This window comes from Diceros bicornis, chromosome 1 (assembly GCF_020826845.1).
Source record: "Diceros bicornis minor isolate mBicDic1 chromosome 1, mDicBic1.mat.cur, whole genome shotgun sequence".
Lineage (NCBI taxonomy): Eukaryota > Metazoa > Chordata > Mammalia > Perissodactyla > Rhinocerotidae > Diceros > Diceros bicornis.
In genome coordinates, this window is record NC_080740.1 from 78360201 (window position 1) to 78382310 (window position 22110).

General features: G+C 37.2%; 2 protein-coding genes across 3 annotated transcripts in view; one reads left to right on the top strand and one right to left on the bottom strand.

The window, feature by feature from the left end:
* Window positions 1-1744: 1744 nt before the first annotated feature.
* NUDCD2 (NudC domain containing 2) lies at window positions 1745-7795 on the bottom strand. 2 transcript variants are annotated; one of them, XM_058545509.1, is made up of 4 exons: window positions 7556-7795; window positions 5315-5363; window positions 4938-5014; window positions 1745-2235 (listed from the first exon to the last, which is right to left on the bottom strand). In XM_058545509.1, exons 1-4 carry the CDS (start codon window positions 7790-7792, stop codon window positions 2152-2154), a joined length of 447 nt encoding a protein of 148 aa, XP_058401492.1. In that variant the 5' UTR covers window positions 7793-7795; the 3' UTR covers window positions 1745-2151. The 2 variants fall into 2 exon arrangements, with proteins under 2 accessions (XP_058401492.1, XP_058401485.1); XM_058545502.1 differs by having other exon boundaries at window positions 4938-5089; window positions 7556-7781.
* A 538-nt stretch (window positions 7796-8333) lies between these two features.
* HMMR (hyaluronan mediated motility receptor) overlaps window positions 8334-22110 on the top strand; it is a 34952-nt gene continuing 21175 nt past the window's right edge. The window contains exons 1-7 of the mRNA XM_058545448.1: window positions 8334-8466; window positions 13061-13159; window positions 13657-13736; window positions 15728-15775; window positions 19153-19341; window positions 20397-20483; window positions 20574-20674. Coding sequence (XP_058401431.1) covers window positions 8421-8466; window positions 13061-13159; window positions 13657-13736; window positions 15728-15775; window positions 19153-19341; window positions 20397-20483; window positions 20574-20674 — 650 coding nt within the window. The 5' untranslated portion in view covers window positions 8334-8420. The remainder of the gene's footprint in view (window positions 8467-13060; window positions 13160-13656; window positions 13737-15727; window positions 15776-19152; window positions 19342-20396; window positions 20484-20573; window positions 20675-22110) is intronic.

A 22110-nucleotide genomic window follows, 5' to 3' on the forward strand; every position in this document is an offset into this window, starting at 1 on the left:
ATAAATATAGATGTAAATGTATGCATTATACACACACACCAATAGCAACTGCTAACTAGCACACAGATCTTGGCTTCCAAATACCATTTTCCACTAAAGAGAACCAAGTCTTGTTAGAAAAAGGGCTGATTTCTTGGGCTAGAGCAGGGAAAGCACAATAAGCCGGGTATATCTTATGCCAGACAGTAAGAAATTGCTCAAATAATGATGAGGACATGTCAAAAGGACAAAGAAGCCACCCAGAATGGTCTTCTACTGGCGAAATCTAGAAAAGTTCTGAGCAAAGTAATGGGAATAATAGATTTTAACTCACTGAATAAAGTAGGAAATCATGAGTCTAGACAGATATAAATTGAAAGTATGATGTTAACAAGGTAGATGGAAACTACCTTCACACAAAATACTTAATTATAAACATAAAAAGAGTAGTTTTATAGTGGAGAAGACTGGCAGACACCACTTAGTCAGTGATCTAAGTAAATACTAACAGAAAAAGGACAAAGTGAAATTATTAACTCACCGTAGGATGCAATAAGAACACAGCATCACTTCTGTAACATTCCTGCCAAAGATGTATAACCTGAATCTAATCATGAAGAAATAGACAAAATTCAAAATGAGGAATGGTGTACACTAGCCTACAATCTTCAAAAGTGCAGGGCCCAGCCTGGTGGCATAGTGGTTAAGTTCTCGAGCTCTGCTTTGGCGGCCTGGGGTTCGCAGGTTCGGATCCCAGGCACAGACCTACACACCAATTATCAAGCCATGCTGTGGCAGGCATCCCATATATAAAGCAGAGGATGATGGGCACGGATGTTTGCTGATCTTCCTCAGCAAAAAGAGGAGGATTGACAATGGATGTTAGCTCAACGCTAATCTTTCTCATCCCAAAAAAATAAATAATAAGAATAAATAGATAAATTAAAAAAATAATAAAAAATTTTTTAAAAGTGTTGTAAAAGGTTGTAAAAGTCAAGGAAAAAATGAGGATGTGTTCCAGACTGAAGTAGACTAAAGACACCTGACATCCAAAGGCAAGGCATAATTCTGACTGGATCCTTTTGCCATAAAGGACATCACTGGGACAATCAGTACAACTTGAATGGAATGAAGGTCTGGGGATTGATGGTCGTAATGTGGCAATGCTAATTTCCTGATTTTAATGGTCGTATTGTAGCTATGTAGGAGCATGTCCTTTGAAGGAAATACATACACAGGTACTCTGAGGTGACAGAGCATCATGTCATCAACTAACACACAAATGGCTCAGGAAGAAAACAATTCTGTGTACGTTACTTGTAACTTTTCTACACATTTGAGATTGTTTAAAATATTTTTTAAAATTAAAAAGGCCATAAAAAGGATGAAATACAATTTCAAGACAATTCTTACATACGTCTGGATTACTGAGGATGAAAATGATGTCATTGACTTATAATCAGAGACGATAATTTGTTTTTAGTGAATAATCAGAGACCATAATTTGTTTTTTGTCACTAACGAAGGACTTGCCCAATAACCATATTCACTTCACCACTTCTCTTTTGTATTAATCAGTTCCTATTGTTAACTATTTTTCAATTTCTTGACATAAAGTCATCTCTCAAGGAATAATACACTAATTCAGAAATTTTCATTAACTCTTAACTCAATATATTTGTGGATTGTTTTTTCCTTTCTTAAAATTTTTTTCAGTATACAATTTCCTTCTGTGAACTGGCATACTTAGAAAAAGGGTACACAATTCCTATTTAGAAAAGTTTATTGAACATTATTCCTGCATCACACTTATTGAAAGAAAAACTTAATTTTCCCTGAAGGCACCCTGTCATTTCACATGATCTATGCCCTAAAGTTTTTTGTATTAAAAAAACAGGTTAAATATGAAATTAGTAAATTGCAGCATATAAAACTTCATGCGGAGCAAAAACAAGTCCAAAAGTTACCATATATCAATAGAATAGTTCCCACGGTATTTAAGATGTTTCCTATGTAAATCATACTTGAATGCAATTTTTAGAACCATATGTATATTTTGCAATTTGTTAACTGCAGGCATCCACATTTTTCTTCCACCACATAATCTGTTCCTTTGATTAAGTTGGCAACATCTGCTAGGATCCACAGAATGCAGCAAAAAAAAAACAGCAGTTATTTCTCAAGATTTGAGAAATCTGGTCCACCTTTAGTGTAGTTTCCTGAGATTTCTGCTCCACTGAAGTCAAAACCAGGATTCTAAAAGATATAAAAAACATTATGATAAAATAAAACTTATAAGGAAAAATATAAGTAACCCAAAAGGAAAATGCTAAAAAGATATGAACTGGCAATTGAGAAAAAAGGAAATCTAAATGGCCAATAAACATTTGAAAAGATACCAAACTTCACTGTAATCACCAAAATGGAACTTGAAACTATGAGGTATTTTTTAATTTTCAGATTTACAAATATTTAGAAGATCAACATGTATATTACAATGTTGCCAAGTATATAGGCAAACATAATACGTTAGTTGAATCAGTACGTAAACAGATTTTAATATTTTTTGAGAGCTTACTATATGCTAAGCAGGGTTCTAAGAGATATATATACATTAATTAACATATTTAATGCTCACAACAATCCTACAAAGTAATTACTACCTCAGTCTTTTTGGAGGGCATTTCATTTATTCAGCAAACATTTCAGTTCCTACTGTTTGGTGAACATCATTAGAGGCATACGGATTTTAAGAGTGAACAAAACAAAGATCCCTCCTCTGGCGGAGCTTACATTCTAAGAGGAGACAAATAATAAACCATTAAGTTATCTAGTGCGCGGATCAGCAAACTTTTCTGTAAAGAGCGAGGTAGAAAATGTTTTAGGCTTTCAAAGCCATATAGTCTCTATTATAACTACTCAGTTCTGCCATTGCTATATGAAATACAATACACAAACGAATTAGCATAGGTGAGTTCCAGTAAAACTTGACTTCAAAAACAGGCAGTGAGCCGATCTGACCCATGCCATAGTGTGTCTGCCCCTGAGGTAGTGTGTTAAAAGTTGGTATCTAGTGTGTTAAAAGTTGGTAACTGCTATAGAAAAAAAAAAAAAGAAGAAAAGTAGAGCAGAGCAAGGGAAAATGAGAGATTACAGTATTTAAATTGGATGATCAAAGATCAAAGTATGCTTCACTGAGCAATGACTTGAAAACAGTGAGAAGTCAGCCAAGCTTTGGGAGAAGAGCATTGCAGTCAAAAGGAGAAAAAAGAAATAGCCTGGCATGTTTATGGAACAGCAAAAAAGCTAGTATGACTTGAGCAGAATGACTGAGGAGGACAGCAGTAGGAGAGGAGGTCAGGGAGATCATGGGGGACCAGAGCAGGTAGGCCTTGTAAGACTTTGTCTTTTACTAGAGTGAAAGAGTTCGGAGAAGAGAAGTGATATAATCTGACTTGCATTTTAAAAGGACTGCTTTAACTGCTATTTTGAGAAGACTGTATTTTGGCAAGGGTAGAAGAGAACAATTAGAAGGTTACTAGAGTAATCTAGGCAAGATGTTAGAGGCGGTCCAGATCAGAGTGGCAGTAGAGTGGATGGTGAGAAGTGGTCAAATTCTGAATATATTTGGAAGGTAGTGCCGGTAAGGTTTCCTGACAAATTAGATAGGGTGTGAGAGAGAGACAGGAATGGAGGATGATTCCCCAATTTTGGGGGGTCGGAACAACTAGAGTCCATCAACTGAGATAAAAAGGCTAGAGGCAGAACAAATTTGAGAGGGAAGTTAGGGAGTTCATATTGGACATGTTGAGTTTGACATATCTGTTAGACATCAAGTGGAGATGTTGAATAGGCAACTGGATATGCCAGTCCAAAATTCAGGAGAAAAGACTAGACTAGAGATATACATTTGGGAATCATCATCACACAGATGGAAATTATCCATCAAAACTTGAACAGTGCTTTGATCCAGTAATTCTTCTCCTATCTATCTATCTTAAAAGAACGTTTGAATAGTTTCACAGAAATGAAAGCACACACTTTGAAATAGACACAAATGGGGAAATCTAAATCCTATCAAAGGGGAATATCTAAATAAATAATTATGATACATTCAAACTAGAAAACATTCTGAAGCAGTTAAAAAGAATAAGTTTTATCTATATGTACTAGTAGGAAAAGAGACCCAAGACAATTTATTAAATGAAAAAGCAACAAGAAAAATACACGAAGTGTGACCATTTATGTTAAAAACAAAACAAGCAAGCTAATATACTGATGAGATGAGAAAGAGACAAAGGCATGGAATGGGGAAATGTTGATAAAGGCACCCTTCACTTTTTTAAACTATGTAAGTCTATATTGATTGAATTTTTATGAGTTTGTTCATGTATTACTGGTATACAACATACCAATTTAAACTTAAAAATCATGGCAGTACAAATAAATCCCTCTAAAGAAAATTAAAAATCAAATCCATACAGAGAAAGGCCAATCATTTTTCTAACCACTTAACTTAAAAAATTACTCTAGGGGCCGGCCCCGTGGCTTAGCAGTTAAGTGTTCGAGCTCCACTACTGGCAGCCAGGGTTCAGATCCTGGCACGCACCGACGCACCGCTTGTCCAGCCACGCTGAGGCCGCATCCCACATACAGCAACTAGAGGGATGTGCAACTATGACATACAACTACTTACTGGGGCTTTGGGGGGGAAAGGGGAAAAAAAAAAGGAGGCGGATTGGCAACAGATGTTAGCTCAGGGCCGGTCTTCCTCAGCAAAAAGAGGAGGATTGGCATGGATGTTAGCTCAGGGCTGATCTTCCTCACAAAAGAAAAAAAAACATTACTCTAAATATTTTTCATAATTTTTATAACATTTGAGTTTTAATTTCAAATAATAACTATTCTATGATTTTAAGATGTTTAACTATACATAGTCACACATTCATCTGACTTACTTCTTTCTGGAATCTCTCCAATGTAAGTTTTCTCTGCATTTGGTCTTGCACCCAAGGATCAGCTGCATATTCAGATTCTAGAAGAGAAGTCCAACAATTTGCTGCATCTCTCTTTGTCTTTGTAAGAACAATACGGACCATTTTTCTGTCTTCTGAACAAACAAAAATCACAAAAAAATTAAAGTTCATCATTAAATTTTTTATTTTCAAAAACCATGATGTATTCTTGACATACAATTGTTTTCAGTACACTTCTATTATTATATCTTCCAAAGCTGCAAAGACAAAGGACCTAATACGATAGGGGAAACATACTAAGTTCTAAGACTAAATTAATTTTTAAAAAGATTCTAAGAATTACAATAAATTACCCTTACCCAAAGTCCATGTTGCCTCATCAGCTATTGTAGAATCAAAGAGTTTGCCCTGAAAAATAAACATATAAAGCACTAAAAATACAGTCATTTCATTAATTTTTATAAAGCTCTCATGATTTAAGACTTACCTAATTTCCTATCTAATCCACATATAATTTTCTAATTTGGTTAGAACAGAGAGATCAAATTTCGTACCATTTTAACACATTGATAGGTGTTCAACTCTAAGTTTCCTCCTAGCAAGTGAAATGGAACCTAGTTTACAATGCTTGGAATATTTACTATGACAAAGAACACAGGGCTCTCTAAAAAAAGATCAGGACTTCTTAATTTTTAGAAGATAAAGAAATATTACTGATCACTGATTAGCCAAATGTGAAATTAATATCTGAAATACTTTAACTTTACCAATTAAAATGAACTACAGGGGCTGGCCCGATGGCGCAAGTGGTTAAGTGCGCGCGCTCTGCTGCAGCGGTGCAGGGTTTGCCAGTTAGGATCCTGGGCGCGCACCGACGCACCACAGCACGCCATGCTGTGGCGGCGTCCCATATAAAGTAGAGGAAGATGGGCAGGATGTTAGCCCAGGGCCAGTCTTCCTCAGCAAAAAAAAAAAAAAAAAAAAAAAAAACAAGAGGATTGGCAGATGTTAGCTGAGGGCCGATCTTCCTCACAAAAAAATAAATAAAAAATAAAATGAAATAAAATGAACTACAAGAGCTCTCCTACTGAAATTAAGAAGAAAGGATGTCTTTCAAAATAAATTTTTAAAAACTGGTTTAATCTCTTTGTCAGGCAATTTGGCATTTAAAAAATTTTAAAGCACATACTGCAGATATGATGTCAGATTAGTTGTGACTGATTTTTCAGAATCTCTTAAGAAAGAAATAAGCAAAAAAAATTTTTTTAATTAAAAAAAAGCAAAATATAAGTTTAAAAGACAATCCATCTGCTCGAATCCATTTTGATTTGTTGCTACTTGCCAAATTTAAGTTTTAGGAAATGAAATTAAAATGTCACATAAAAAAAGAATACTCATTTTTTCATATGTCAATACTAGTGAAAAAAAAATCTTACTGGTCTAAATGTACACCTATAATCCTAGAGTTAGAGTTAATGCTAAATTTCCAAAGTTATTGGAATTACTAAAGTAAATGTGAGGTGTAATCTTGAACCACTGTTCAGGAAACTATGAAATGCTCAAATATTCAGAAAGATCATTAAGATCCAAGTTGACATAAATCAGTCTTTCATACGACTCTTCCTTTTGCAGGAGGCAAAGCACTTCCATATAAAATAATAATAGCTAACATACAGTGTTCACGTATTAAGTACCTGGCACTACTCCCAGCTCTTCATTCACATGGATACCATGTTATGCCCACAACAATCCTGAGAAAGGTACTATAATTACCGCACTTTGTGGATGAAGGATTAGAGACACTGAATAATCTCTTGCCCAAGGTTACAAAACTAAAAAAACGGCAGAGCCAGATCTCCTACCAAGTAGTCTCCCTTCACCACTATACTGTCCTCCAACATCTTGGGCATCTAATCCGAGCAAGATATCTAACTTCAACTTAATTGAATTTAACTATAAAGCTTAACAAGGACAAAACGGGTCCCAGAGCCAAAGGGCACTGGTGAGAACCAAAGTGGTATTAATTATTTTCTTCACACACATCTTGACCACATGCTTAACTGCTCCACGAATACGCAGAATTTTTCTAATTTTAGATGAGAAAATCACCTGACATCATCTCTGCAATCTTCATCCCGATATCCTTAATTTTCTTCTTTACTTTCCCATAACTGCCTAAATATGTATTAGTTTAATTATGCCTCTCTACAAGAATATAACCTCTGCAAGTACAGGAACCTTATCTGTCTCGCGCACCTAGATCAGTGCCTGGAAGAAAGTATATGTACGATAAAATTTGTTCCTTTAACGACCTAGTTAAGTTGTTCTCAGCTAAAGACCCCCAGAGGAACAAAAGCAGCAGCTTCATCTGGTTTAGAAATAAAGCCAGAAAAATCGGCTCCGCAAATTTCCAGGTCAACTGAGGACTGGCCCTGAGGGTGGGGGCTCTAACCAGATCAAAACCAAGCCAATTTTCTCTCTTTCGGCCACTCACAGGAGCCGTAAGGCTTTCCAAGTCTTTCCACGAAAACCATGAATTTTAGCACTCGGGGATTCAGCGAGCCGGGGAAGAAACAGCACAAGCCCCGAGCTGCCGCTACCTTGAGGATCTCGCGGCCACCCACGGCCAGAGCCACATGCCGGCTCTGCAGGCCGCACTGGATATCCTGGGCGCGAGTCCCTGGCGGCACCTGAACTTCAATGAACACCTCCTCCAAGGTCTGGTACCACTGGCCCCACGGCGTTCCGCACGGAACCACCCCGCTGCGTTCCTCAAACGGGACCGACATACTTCGGTTGCCTCCTAGCTGCAGCCGCGCCGTGCGAGCTGAGCGCATGCGCGAAATCTTCACGGTCAGGCCACGCCCCGGCCTCGCCGCTCGGGGCACTGCACATGCGCAGGGATGTGAGCTGAAGTCAGCCTGTATGTTCGTTTTTCCCTTTCAATGGCCTTTTAGGCCAAACTGGGAAGGCCCCAGTTTGAAAGAACTGAAACCCAGAAAAGATTACATTCAAAGAAGGGTGAGAGAGGGTTAGAACCACTTAAGCTGGAACTCAGTGCACTGTCACCTATATGACGCCAAATTCAAACGTGAAAACTTCTCAGGTATGAAGTGCGCTTGCGCAAATGCTGCTAAGCGCGTAAGTTACAATTGAATAAAGCCAGGAGCGATTGGACGCGCGGCGGGAGGCGGGGGAAACACGACAGAAGTAGTCTCCTATTGGCTGGTAGCCTAAACTCACGGGCTATCTGATAGGACTCGGCGAGAGCGGAGTGCGCTCGCTCTTTGGATGTTCCCGTCCTGGATTGGTGTGCCCAGGGTTTTGGTTTTCCAATTGGCTAACGTCGGGATGGGCGGGGAATGAGCGGCGAGATTTGAATTTGAAGCGATTAAGTCCGTAATAAGCCGCAGGAAGTTGGCGAGGAACGCTAGTCACCTTCGGTCTGTGGAGCTGGTCGTCAGCATGTCCTTTCCTAAGGCGCCCCTGAAACGATTCAATGACCCTTCCGGTGCGTACGGGGAAAGGAGCTGGGGGACGGGAGACGATCCCACGCCCCTTGCCCCTCTCGGTGTTCCCTTCATCATAGGCATATTGGAGGCGATTTTAGAGCTGGGATGGGGCTCATTAAATTGATTCATTTTTCTGGAATAGGTACTAAGCGTTTAGTACATGCCAAGCACAATTTAGGATGATAAGGATAGAGCAGTGAGCGAAGCAAAGTCCCTGCCCCATGGAGCCTACCTTCAGTTTAGAATACAGCCAGTAAACAAGTAGTGCTGTGGAGAAACTAAACCAGAGGGAAAGGAAAGGGGCCACGAAGCGTTGGTAGCTATTTGATGGTCAAATCCGGAAGGCCTCACTGATAAAAAAAACTTTTGACCATTGCTTTTCGTCTGAACTTGTTTATTTCTTTTGGATAGTCCATTCGGACATGAAAGAAGGAAGACTGGTACAGGTAGTTTATGGGTGTAAAATTAAAGCAGTAGCATTTACCGAAAACACTATAATTTAAGTAGTGGCAGCTACTATTGATGGTACCCCAGGCACCATACTGTCTTGACATTGATTATTAGTCCTTTTTAAATTCCCCAACATCCCTGAGAGGTAATCCTATTATTCATTATTTTATTGATAAAAAGACTGAGACTTAGAATTGCTCAATATTAACCAACCAAACTGGCAGAACTGAGGCGTGAAACTGGGTGCGCGTGTATCCTGTGCTCTTAACCACTGCAATGCATAAGCACAGTAACCAGGAAGACTGGATGTGGTTAGTAAGGCACTCATCATTAATTAGATGCTAACTATATGCAGGGACTGTGCTAAGTTCTTCCCTTCTAGATCTGGTTTATTTTTTCCAACAGCCAGGTGAGGAAGAGACTAATATTGTCCTCATTTTACAGATGAGGTTTAGGGGTTTTGTAACTGTACTGAGCAGCCAGTAAGTGGTAGAGCTGAACATTAAAGGCCATGATTTATCCATTCTAGTATACACTTTTTAACAGTCATTCATTACGTCTTTAATTTCTATCAGCTGATATGCGGCTAGAAATGAGCATCACTCTGCTCACAAAGGAAGGCCAAGTGGGCAATGGATCAACCAAAGCTTGTTTTTTAATTAAAAGTCTCAAAGACCTAGTTATTTCCCAGCTAGTCAAAGAACCTGCTCTAAGTTCCATCAGTAGTGTGTCTTTTAAGGTGATTTTTTTTTTTCTTTTTGCTTTATAGTAAATTAAACTGGCTTTACCAATGACACAATATTTCAGGCTCACAGTCTCAGGAGTAATAACAGTTATCACTTATTTGGTGTATGTGTGTGTGTGTATGTGCTTGGTGTATGTGTGAAGCACTGTAGTGATTTCTCATGTTACTCCAGTAATCCTAACGACCATGCTGAGGTAGACACTATTTTTTTATTCCTGTTTCCTGAATGAAGAATCAGCCTCAAATAGAAATAACTTTCCAGGGTCTTAAAGCTAGACTGGAAAAGGAGAGAGTATAATGGTCTTATTTACCAACTTCTCCCTATGAGAACAAATTACCTGGCGCGTAGAAGTATCTCTATTGATTGGCAGACAAAGCTGGATTTGAACCCTGATCTGGCTGATTACAAAACTCTATTCCCATCCCTACATCCCCAACGACTTTCTTCTGTTTTCTTCACCACACTGCCAAACTCAACCATGAGCTAAATACTGTGGATACAGACATAATTAATACAGTCCCCAACTTCAAGCAGTTTTGTCTAATGTGGGAAATGGATAAGTACATTATTATAAGCCATTACAAAACTATAAGAAGTTCTATGATAGGAACAATATGTGCAGGCTGCTATGGAGGGAGGTTTCTAACCTGATTTGGGATTTCAGAGAAAACTCAAAGAGGTGACATCCAGACCGATCTGAAGGATAACTGAGAGTTAGCTAGGCAAAATGAAAGGTGGGCTGTCCATTCTAGGTGGGAGAAATAGAAAATAAAGAGGTCTGGAAGTTTGAAGCATTTCTTTAATGCATAAAATGTTTTGTTTGCATACAAGTGTTGGCTGCCTGTGTTAGCTTCCAGTCGTTGTTGACCAAGATATAAGTTGTTCCAGAAAGCTTGCGATATCTCCCAAGATATCCTATTTCTTTTGTCTGATGTTCCCTCTCCCCAGATTTCTAACAAGTCATATCTATAATGTCGTACATTGAATTGTTACTAAGGAAAAGACCTTGAAAATGGCATGTGCCACAGTCTCACAAAGAGTTGATAGGTATACAGCCTGAATTTCAACCTAGTTCTTCTTAAATCTAAATCTCCATAACTATCAAATTTGACTCTTGAGTCTTTAGGGAAGAGTTTCTGTTAAGTATGGTTTTAGTTGTTGTCAGCTTGCTTGATGCTTGGTCACTGTCCACCATCCCATCTTTTGCTGGCCTTTATCCCCTTTTGAGAGTGTGGACCTGATGATGAACTACAATACTAGAATTCAGTATCATTTTATTTTCTGGCTGCTCTGCCAAGTCTAAGGCATTGCTTCCCATGCTTTTCCACAGAAGCATTCCTAAGAGCAGAGAGCAAAGGAGAATAACCATTGTCTCTGCATCCCTTCGCTCCTACTTCCCCAAAACAGCATAACTAACAGTAGTGGTGACAGTTTTCTCTGAAGCCTCCTGTTTGCTTTAAAATATAATATGTTCCCCACTGCCTCCCCGCACCTCTAATCCCAAATAAGTAAAATAGATACTCTAAGATGTGCCAGCCTTAACCTGATCTTAGGGAAACCCCTGTCACCTAACTATTCACCCCAGGGTGTAAATAGTTGGTGAGGTCTGAGAAACCTGTGCTAACCAAGATTAATGCTTTTTGCTAAGTCTGCCTTTACCTTACATACCCCAGTGAATTCTACGCTTCATTTTCATACTTTCTCCTGATTGGAAATCCTCTATCTCTACCCCTTATTGACCACATTTAGATCTGAAAGCTCCCAGATTGGAATCTTTGTGTCAGTCTCTATAAATGATCATTGTTCCAGATAGAGAAATGGAAACTTAATTCTATCCTTGATGTTTTTATGGCCTACTTAGAATCGATGAAAGCGATGACTTTAAATACTTTGTGCGGTCCGGCCCCATGGCTTAGTGGTTAAGTGTGCGCGCTCCGCTGCCTGCGGCCTGGGTTCGGATCCCGGGTGCGCACCAACGCACCGCTCCTCCGGCCATGCTGAGGCCGCGTCCCACATACAGCAACTAGAAGGATGTGCAGCTATGACAGACAACTATCTACTGGGGCTTTGGGGGAAAAATAAATAAATAAAATCTTTAAAAAAATAAATAAATAAATACTTTGTGTGTGTGTGTCTGTGTGTGTGTGGAAGATTAGTCCTGAGCTAACATCCATTGCCAATGCTCCTCTTTTTGCTGAGGAAGATTGGCCCTGGGCTAACATCCGTGCCCATGTTCCTCTACTTCATATGGGATGCTGCCACAGGATGGCTTGACAGGTGGTGAATCGGTCCGCTCCTGGGATCCGAACCTGTGAACCCCAGGCCAACGAAGCGGAGCACGCGAACTTAACCGCTATGCCACCAGGCCGGCCCCAAATACTTTTTAATTCTGTCCCAGGGTGAGAGATAAATTGTATATTTACCTGGGATATATTTTTATATTTCTACACATAGCTGAAACAAAAGTCCCACAAAACAATGCTTAACTTTGCTACATGTGAGTCACACTGACATTTTCTGTTGTGTTCCATTTATTTGTTAATGCTAGTCAAAATATACTAATGAGTTCCTATCTATCATTCTATTTGAAAAACACTTAGGGGACAGCAGGAGTTACCTTGGAACGGTCAGATTCCTTGCTGTTCTTATTTGCGTGAAACTCGAGACTGAATTAAATAGCTTTTCAGAGAATAGCATAAATCTATTGATTCCCAATCAGCTCAAGATTTATGCTAATGATGTTTTTATTCTTAAAAGTCCTGAGAGCCAGATCTCAAGTCAGCTATACATAGCACTCTGAAATGCCTTCAGTTTGGAACTCCAGTTACATGAGGTTATACAGTATAAATTTCTGGAACATAGAAATATAGTCTAGTGCAATTTGTACTTTGTATAACATGGCTTTATAAATTTCCTAATGTATCAATATTGGCCAGAGATGGATTATCACTATAAATTTTTATTCTAGGCTAGATCTTGAGGGCTAGACGCTTTTAGTCGCTTCATTTCTAGCATCTGATGGTAGTTACCTCAGTGACTCTTTGAGTAGAGTTGATTCCAAACATTTTATTTCTTATATTCAATCTTTAATAACAAAGCCACATTACTTGTTCTTACATGATGTTCATCCCAAGACTGTCTTTGCTGTTTTGCTCAGTTCCCTGTGTTTCTTTGACCCAATTGAAATAAAGGGCATTTGGGAAGATAATGGTACTGTTTTTCATAGAGAGGCCTACTTTATAATATCAAATAGGTACTGTTTTTACATTTTAAAAAACAAAGAAGCAATTTATTATGACAAATTTATGTTTATATTACTCACTTTACTATGACATGTTTTTAACTTAAGATCATAAGTAACATTAGATGAGACATTAATGTTTTATGTTTCTTCTAGGTTGTGCGCCATCTCCAGGTGCTTATGATGTTAAAACTTCAGAAGTATTGAAAGGACCAGTATCCTTTCAGAAATCACAAAGATTTAAAAAACCAAAAGGTAATGAATCCCAAAATAGAATAATGGTCATATGATCTCATAAGTTTTAAAGTTATAAGTAACAGTATTTAAATTTAAAGATGCAGTATAAATAACAGTATTTAAATTTAAAAGTATTTCTAAAAATGTGAAGCTACAGCTACATTTAAATTTTCTTATTGGATTGATAGATTTACAAAAGGGTCACCTACAGAATAATGCTTTCGTCATTGCAGTGTTGTATAACCAGGAAAATTAAGCAAGACACTCATGGAGATAGGTATTCTCCCTTTTAGTAATTACTTTAACCCTCTGTCAGGGACTATTAGGAAAATCAGAGAAGTGTTAGTTGTGTAAAAAATATTATGCAACTAATTATTTGGAAATGTACAATCAAGAAAAGAATAACTTTATATTGCTTCACTAATAGTTGCAATAAGAAATTTGGAAATTGTGTTTTGTCTGTGGTTCAGACATGTAAGCACCAACCATGATCTGTACAATTCATCTTATTGCAGAATCTCAACAAAATCTTAATGTTGACAAAGATACTACCTTGCCTACTTCAGCAAGAAAAGTTAAGACTTTGGGATTAAAGGTGAGGAGCTCTTATATTCTAGCTGGTTTATCAACTCACTTTGAAAACATTTCTGAAAGGTATTGTATTTGACTAGAATAAGTGTATAAATTAAGGTTATAAGTAAATCTTTAAATTAATAAAACATATCATCATTAGGACTTTAGTAAGATTTACATTTCTGCCTACATCATTACTGAATATGTTGTGTTTAAATGTGCCCTTAGTTCAGAATTACAACATGGTCTGCACTTCTCAGTTATTCTTTTATCTAGATAAATTTTGTAATACCTAGTAAGCCTTTAAAAATTATGTGATGCTTTGATTTGTTATTTATCATCATTTGAGTTGTTTTGTTTTTGTTTGTTTATTTGTTTGTGGGGAAGGGTAAGTAATGGTGAATAAAAAGGAAAAAATATTCTAATGCCTAGAAGAGGTTTGCTACTCAGAAACTGCCAAGGAATCGTGGGAGATTAAATTCTTAATAACTTCATATTATAGTTTGTGCAAGAGCCTACTGCTATTAGTTTCCATTAGTTCATAAAAGCAAGATGTGCTTTCTTAAGGAGTTCCACAAGTTGATATTTTAATATGAAAAAGTTTCAGAGTTGGGAAACCAAAGCTATAGGTTAAGCTTAGACTTGTTCGTTCATTTGGCAGTTACCTAAGTCTCTTGTCCTATAATTTAGAGTGATTTCCTACATGTGGTTATTGAGCACTTGAAATTGAGCACTGGAAACTGAAGAGCTAAATTTTTAATATTATTTAGTTTTAATTAATGTATATCTAAAAACTGATACTCAATTCTGTTGTTGGAAAAATTTTAAATATTTTTGGAACAACTTGGATATGTGAATCTACTTTTCCATTTGTATTTTTTATGAAATCTAAATATAGGTAGATATTTCTGATGAAAATTTAGCATCTGAATTGAGATATGCTATAAGTGTAAAATACAAAGTAAATTTTGAAGACCTAGTACAAAAAAATATAAAATATCTCACTAATAATTTCATACTAATTTTTATACTAATGACATGTTGAAATAATATTTTTTATATATTGGGTTAAGTAAAATATATTATTAAAATTTTTACTTTTTAAATATGGCTACTAGAAAATTTGAAAATACGTATATGACTTGCATTGTATTTTTATTGGCCAGTACTCATATAGATACTCTTAGAAATTGATGTAAATTTCTTGACTTTAATCTCTTGGAGAAATAGTTCTGAAATTTTGAATTAATTTTAGAATTCTCAAAGCCTCTTAGAAAACTAAATTACATATAAAGTGTGTGTAAAATCCCAAAATAATAGGCCTTCCTTTTTAGAAAATGCCATCGAGTGGGAAATTAATAAACATGAGACTGGTATGGCCCTCCCCCAAATTAGAAACATGTAAAACAGATTTCATTCAAGATGTTTATGCATTTTCTTCCATTTTTAGATGGAAAAGATAGATATTCTGGTTTGGGCCATTCTCTCAGAAAGGCTGTTGGATATAAAAAGATGCAGTGTGAAAATTATATGTCTTATTTAGAATAAAGTCAATGAGTACATTAGAATCAGCTTGCACTATATCAGTGTTTTGTTTTGTTTTTCTTTGCATCTGTATTTTTTTTCCTCTTTGGGTATCAAAGTTTAAGTTGATTTCTCTTTATAAGATTCTTTTTTTTCTGAGATGGCATAATTAAATGTTCAAAATGTATTTCTGTTTAACATTAGAAAGGAGGCAGTCAGTAGCTTTATTCATAAAGCTCCACCTGTTCTTTTCACTGGACTTGTTAGAAAAAGCCTAATCTGTTGGCGTGAAAACTTTTAAACCTGAAATATTTTGAGATTTAAAGAATCTTTTCCTTCATTTACCGGATAAGACACCTATAAAATGTTTAACAGACTCACTGAAATGAACTGTTTTGAATCCTTAGTCTTTTCTGGTAACTAAAAATCAAATTTGGCTATGATTTTTTTAGCCCTTAAATTTATCAGTGTTCTTTGACTTTTAAATAGAAAGAATCTCAAAAGAATGATAAAGATTTGAAGATATTGGAAAAAGAGGTAAGCAATGCTTTCAACTTACTGAAAAACAAATGTGCCATATAATGGAAAGAGAGTTACACAGAGAAGAGACAGGGATTCTGTCGCTGTTTGTGGAGTCATATAGTAAGGCAAATATGCCATCCAGACCAGTGCCTACAGGGTAACTATTCCCTGGCTTGGTTACCGTATGTCAGAGCCTGGTTGTCAGTGTGGTACACTGGCAAAGTCAAGTTTGTTAGCATACTAACAAACTTGGGGACAGATTTAAAATAACCCACTGCATGAAAAACTGATAACGAAAAATTAGTATGTTGGTTTATTACCGTTATGCATGGATCAAATATTTACATTTACTCATAGCACACACTCTTCCTGTATGCTAATCTATATGTTAAGATAATGACTAGCTAGAGAATTGCTTGATGAGCATGAAATCCTAGTAGGTTACTTGGATTGTGATGGAGTTGTGCTAACCTGATGCGTTCCTCTGCACCGTAGGTGTGTGCCTTTCTCAAGGATAAAATGACCTAGAGTTACACTGTCCAATCTGGCAGCCACTCACTACATGTGGCTATTTAAATTAAATAAAATTAAGAACCCAGTTCTTCAGTTGCACTAGTCACATTTCAAGTGCTCAATAGCCACATGTGGTGAGTGGCTACCATACTGGACAGTGCATTTCCACCATGGCAGAAATTTCTATTGAGCAGAGCTGACATAAATAACCCACTTAGTACCCTAAGCAGTGCTAAGTTGGTCACTGCCAGCTTTGTTTCCATGTTTCTATTGGTGACCCACTCTTTCTGGTGGACATATTCTTTTTTTTTTTTTTTTGGGAGGAGATCAGCCCTGTGCTAACATCTGCCAATCCTCCTCTTTTTTTGCTGAGGAAGACTGGCCCTGGGCTAACATCTATGCCCATCTTCCTCCACTTTATATGGGACGCCGCCACAGCATGGCCTGACAAATGGTGCGTCGGTGGGCGCCCGGGATCCGAACCGGTGAACCCCGGGCCGCCGCAGCAGAGCGCATGTACTTAACTGCTTGCGCCACCGGGCCAGCCCCTGGACATATTCTTTTGATGTATTAAAACTGTCCATTGATTACAGTTAAATATTGACGTAGGACCAAGAATATGTCAAGGTAACTTTGTAAATTTCTGCCCTGGTTGCTCTGATACTTTTTGTATTTATTTTAATAATGTTAGCTATCATTTTAGTGAGGATACATGCCTGTAATGTAGGGAGTAATACTTAGAGATGTAATAACTGAGTCTGAGTGAGATAGCTGGTAGGTAACTGGCAGTGCCAGGATTAGAACTGATAATTTGGGTCAGTTACTTAATCTTTTAGAACAGAGATTTTTGACAAATAGACTATTTTATTTAAGCCCCACAGTATTTGTTGTTTGTGTAATTTGAATTAATTATCAATATTTAAAAGTAAAATTTCATGCAAAACAAGTTCGGGTTTCTGACTTCTGTTGCAAAATTAGAAGATCTGACAACACTGTTTTGCATTCCCCTCCAGGGCAACACTCTACTAGGGCTACGCAGGGCTGCCTCCTCTAGACCACACGTTTGCTCTTCAGCCCTCACCTGGCCCTTTACTTGTTTATTTTATCTGCTTGGCCATATAAGCATTTGAGTTTACACACCCTTTTTTGGAACTTAAGCTGCTTTTGCTGCAAAAAGTGTGATGTAGATAATCTCAGGGGTCTTTTTTCTACTTTATAATACTATGCTCTAAACACTGGTTAGGAAACTAAAATATAAGCTCGTTCAGTCCCTAACATATAGTTCACAGCTTTGTATATAAGTGGTGCTTGGTACATTTTCGGTTAAGCAATGTTGGCTTAAAATACTGAGATTTGTATGAATACAAAGCCAGTAATAGTAGAAAATACTTTACATGTGACTTAATGTAGCTGTGCTTTCTTGATACTTGCTTTTTACCCAGCAAGTTGTCCATTTTGATAAATGTTCTGTGTGCACTAGAAAAAAATGTATATTCACTTGTTGGGTATAGTGGTCTATATATGTCAGCTAGTTCAAGATGGTTAATAGTTTTGTGCAAATCTTTATCTGTACTGATATTTTTGTCTGCTTATTCAATTAGTTACTGAGAGAAGTACTTTTAAATTTCCAGTTCTGTGGATTGTCTATTTCTCTTTTTAGTTCTGTCAGTTTTTGCTTTATATATTTTGAAGTTATGGTATTAGGTGCACAACAAATTTAAGATTATGTCTTCCTCTAGAAATGATTTTTTTATCATAAAATTCTGTCTTTATCACTAGTAATACTTTTTACCTTAAACTCTACTTTGTATGATATTAACATAGCCATACCGGCTTTCTTTTGTTTCATAGTTACGTGGTAAATATTTTCTGATCCCTCTGTTGTCAATCTATCTGTGTCTTTATATTTAAAGTACATATCTTGTAAACATCTGGGATCATTTTCCTTCAACCTGAAGAACTTCCTTTAGTTTTTCTTGTTTTGTGGGCCTACTGTTGACAAATACTCTCACCTTTTTTTCTCTGAAAATATCCATATTTCACCTTCATATTTAAAGGATATTTTCATTGGAAATAGAATTTTAGACTGACGGATTTTACCCCCCACTTTTTTTTTTTTTTTTTTTTTTGTGAAGAAGATCAGCTGTGGGCTAACATATGCCAATCCTCCTCTTTTTTGGCTGAGGAAGACTGGCCCTGGGCTAACATCCGTGCCCATCTTCCTCCACTTTATATGGGATGCCACCACAGCATGGCTTGCCAAGCGGTGCATCGGTGCGCACCCGGGATCTGAACTGGCGAACCCCGGGCCGCCACAGTGGAGCGCGCACACTTAACCACTTGCACAACTGGGCCGCCCCCCCCCCACATTTTAAAGATGTTATTTCATTGTCTGCTGGCTTCCACATATTCTGTTGACAAATATGTGGTTTTGATTTTGATTTTGGTTTTATCTAGTGATGATAGCAGGAATGATGGCTTACTGATGCCTACTACATCCTACCCAGAGACCCAGCTCTGCCTTCTTGAAATAAAAAACATATTTAGCACTTGAAACTATAGTTTAAATTCATGTAATTAGAACTAAAGAAAAGAAGAACTCTTATAGGTAGAAATATCTTCAAAGTGAATAAACAGTTAATTGCACTTGGAAGTTTATGGCAATTAAAATCTTCTGTTCTTAAAATGCATACAGATTTTTGAGATGTATCATAAAGTAAATATGATTGTTCAAACAGCTGGTGAAATTAGAATATCTAAGAGCATCATGTCAAAATCAGAGATTTTTTTAGAACTTTAATATTTTAAGTATCAGTAGCATCTAGTTAAATTGGCATTGTATCAGTGAATCATTTGTTTATCATCTTGTTTCTGTCCAGATTCGTGTTCTTGTTCAGGAACGTGGTGTTCAGGACAAGCGGATCCAGGATCTGGAAGCTGAATTGGAGAAGATGGAAGCAAAGCTGAATGCTGCAGTCCGGGAAAAAATCTCTCTCTCTGCAAGTAATGCTTCACTGGAAAAACAGCTTATTGAATTAACCAAGACTAATGAGCTACTAAAATCTAAGGTATTTGAACCTCATGATAATTGAATAAATAATATACCAATATACAATTGAATAATATACAAATATACAATTGAATAAATAATAATCATGTTTTTTCTCTTATAGTTTGGGAATTTTAGGCTCTAGTTTAGTCCTTTTCCTTCACCAAATGTACCTTAAATATTAAGCTGCTTCCAATAGGAATTATTATTGCATCTTTTTTCTTATGGTACCTGGTACATAAGAAGTTATAAACAAATAACTTTTTGTTTCAATGTCTGACATTTTCTCACCCTCCTTCAAAGTCACCCCCAATAAATAAGGCCATTCATAAAAGTTGCAGAATTTACATCTAGGAGTCACTTTAAAGATCTTTCTCTGAAATAAATAGTAGCATAATAGCAGACTTCCATTTCAAATCCTTTTGGGAATGAAGTGGGAAATGAATAAATTTGTGGACTCAATTTTAATAGATAAATTGTGTTTATTGATATTAATAGATCTTAAAGAACTTAACATGGTCATCTTGCTTTTTACAGAAGTAGAGGGAGGCTGTAAATCACTGTTCAGTTTAGTGAGTCATTTTTTCAGGGCCTGTAATGTGCTGGGCTTTTTGCTTACGAAAGGAGCGAGGGTGCATAAGAATCAAGCATGGGGAAAGGAGCAGATTCCTGAGCCCTACCCAGGGAGATTCTGTTATAGTATGCCTGGGATGGACCCTATTTTCTGCATATTTCAAAGTAGACCCGGCAATTCAGATGCATTTTGTTAAGCAAACATACTTTACAAAATCTTCTCCAAGATGCTTGTTTTAGAGCCCCACAATGGACTTTCCAGCATATCAAGGTAAGCGACCACCCAAGCTACTTTCAAAAATAAACCAGAAAGTCACATAAGGAAAAGGAGAGACAAGAACAGTAGTAGTGTAAAACTGGAGTTGATCAAAGGCTGTTTTCTCTACCAGGGTGTATTGTGGGTGAATAATAGTCCCAATAATAGATATCAATATTTAAGTCATTTTATATATGACTTAGCAGAACATGTTTCTGAATTTTTTACATATTTGTTGTACTTAGTTTTCTGAAGATGGTAACCAGAAGAATATGAGAATTCTAAGCCTCGAGTTGATGAAACTTAAAAACAGAAAAGAAACAAAGACGAAGGTGACCGATACTTTTGCTCAGTTTGCTGTGTCTGGATCTGGGAATCTGCACAATTTCTCATTTCCTAAAACAGATATTTCTGTTGTGTAGAGTATGATGGCTCAACAAGAAGGTATGGAGGTGAAGCTGCAGGTCACCCAGAAGAATCTCCAAGAGTCTCAGGGGAAAACAGCACACCTTGAGGGGAAACTGTGAGTGACTGAAAAGCAAGAGGAGTGACTTAAGATAACCAGTTCTTGATTTCCTTCTCTCACCTAGTTATTGTGCACTCAGACTTTACCCTTCCCTCAATATTTACCTCATGGCCTCCCTCTACTTGCCCTATTTCTCTTCCTAAGTGACAGTTGAGCCCTAATCATTCCCAGACATTTTATGCTGAAAAGACGTAGGAATGTTTTACTTTTGTAGATCTTCTGGTATCAGTGCTGAGAAAAGACCTCATAATCTTTCTAATAGCATAATCTTGTGGAGTTAAGTGAAACCAAAACTGAGAGACAGTGGTATAGGAAGCTGATTTCATGCACAATCCTAGCCTTCTTTTTATTACTGAGCTGTATTTTACATACAGTACAATGCACAGATCATAAGTATTCAGTTTGATGAGTGACAATTGCATACACCTTTGTAATCACCGCCCAAACAAGATTGAGAACATTGTCATCCCCTCAAAAAGTTCCTTCATGCCCCTTCCTTCTCCCCTGCTTCTCCCCGTGTAATGTCCTCCACCCCCACAACCACTTTCTGACTTCCATCATCATAAATTAGTTTTGTCTTTTTGGGGATGTTTATCACAGTGTGTGCATCTGTGTGTGTTTGTGGCTTTTTTTTTTTTTTTCCTGAGGAAGATCAGCCCTGAGCTAACATCCATGCCCATCTTCCTCTACTTTATATGGGATGCCGCCACGGCATGGTTGGACAAGCAGTGCGTCAGTGCGTGCCCGGATCTGAACCAGCGAACCCCAGGCCGCCGCAGCAGAGCGCACGCACCCAACCGCTTGTGCAACCGGGCCAGCCCCTGTGGCTTCTTTTTTTTAACATAATTTTTTGAGATTCATCCATACTGTTATGTGTATTATAATTTGTTCCTTTTTATTTTTGAGTAGTATTTCAGTATGAAGATACCTCCATTTGTTTACTATTCTGTTGATCAATATTTGGGTTTTCAATTTCTGACTGTTATGAATGAGACTGCTAAGAATATGTTGTATGTCTTTTTGTGGACGTATGTTTTTATTTCCCTTGGGTAAATACCTAGGAGTGGAATCCAGGGTCATAGAGTAGTATATGTGTAACATGTTAAAAAACTCAAAGTGGTGGTACCATTTTACACTCCCACTTAACGGTGTGTGATAGTTCCAGTTGTTCCACATCCTCACCAACATTTGATGTTTTCAATCTATTTGATTTCGGTCTTTCTAGTAGGTATGAGGTAGTACCTCATTTGTGATTTTAATTTGTTACTATAAATGTTGAGCCTCTCTTTATGTGCTTATTGACCATTCATATATATCCTTTTGTAAGGTGTCTTGCCCATTTCTTAAATTGAATTGGTTGAGGAGGTAAACACATAACTAATTGAATACAAAGCAGCTTGGAACAAAGGCTTTATAGCCCGCAAAATGCTATT

Excerpts from the sequence above, each read along its gene's own strand:
- NUDCD2 (XM_058545502.1), bottom strand. The coding sequence starts at position 7,744 with ATGTCGGTCCCGTTTGAGGAACGCAGCGGGGTGGTTCCGTGCGGAACG. Across the intron at positions 5,364-7,555 it reads GTGGCCGCGAGATCCTCAAG|GGCAAACTCTTTGATTCTAC; the intron begins GTAGCGGCAGCT and ends TTTATTTTTCAG. Across the intron at positions 5,090-5,314 it reads TGAGGCAACATGGACTTTGG|AAGACAGAAAAATGGTCCGT; the intron begins GTAAGGGTAATT and ends TTGTTTGTTCAG.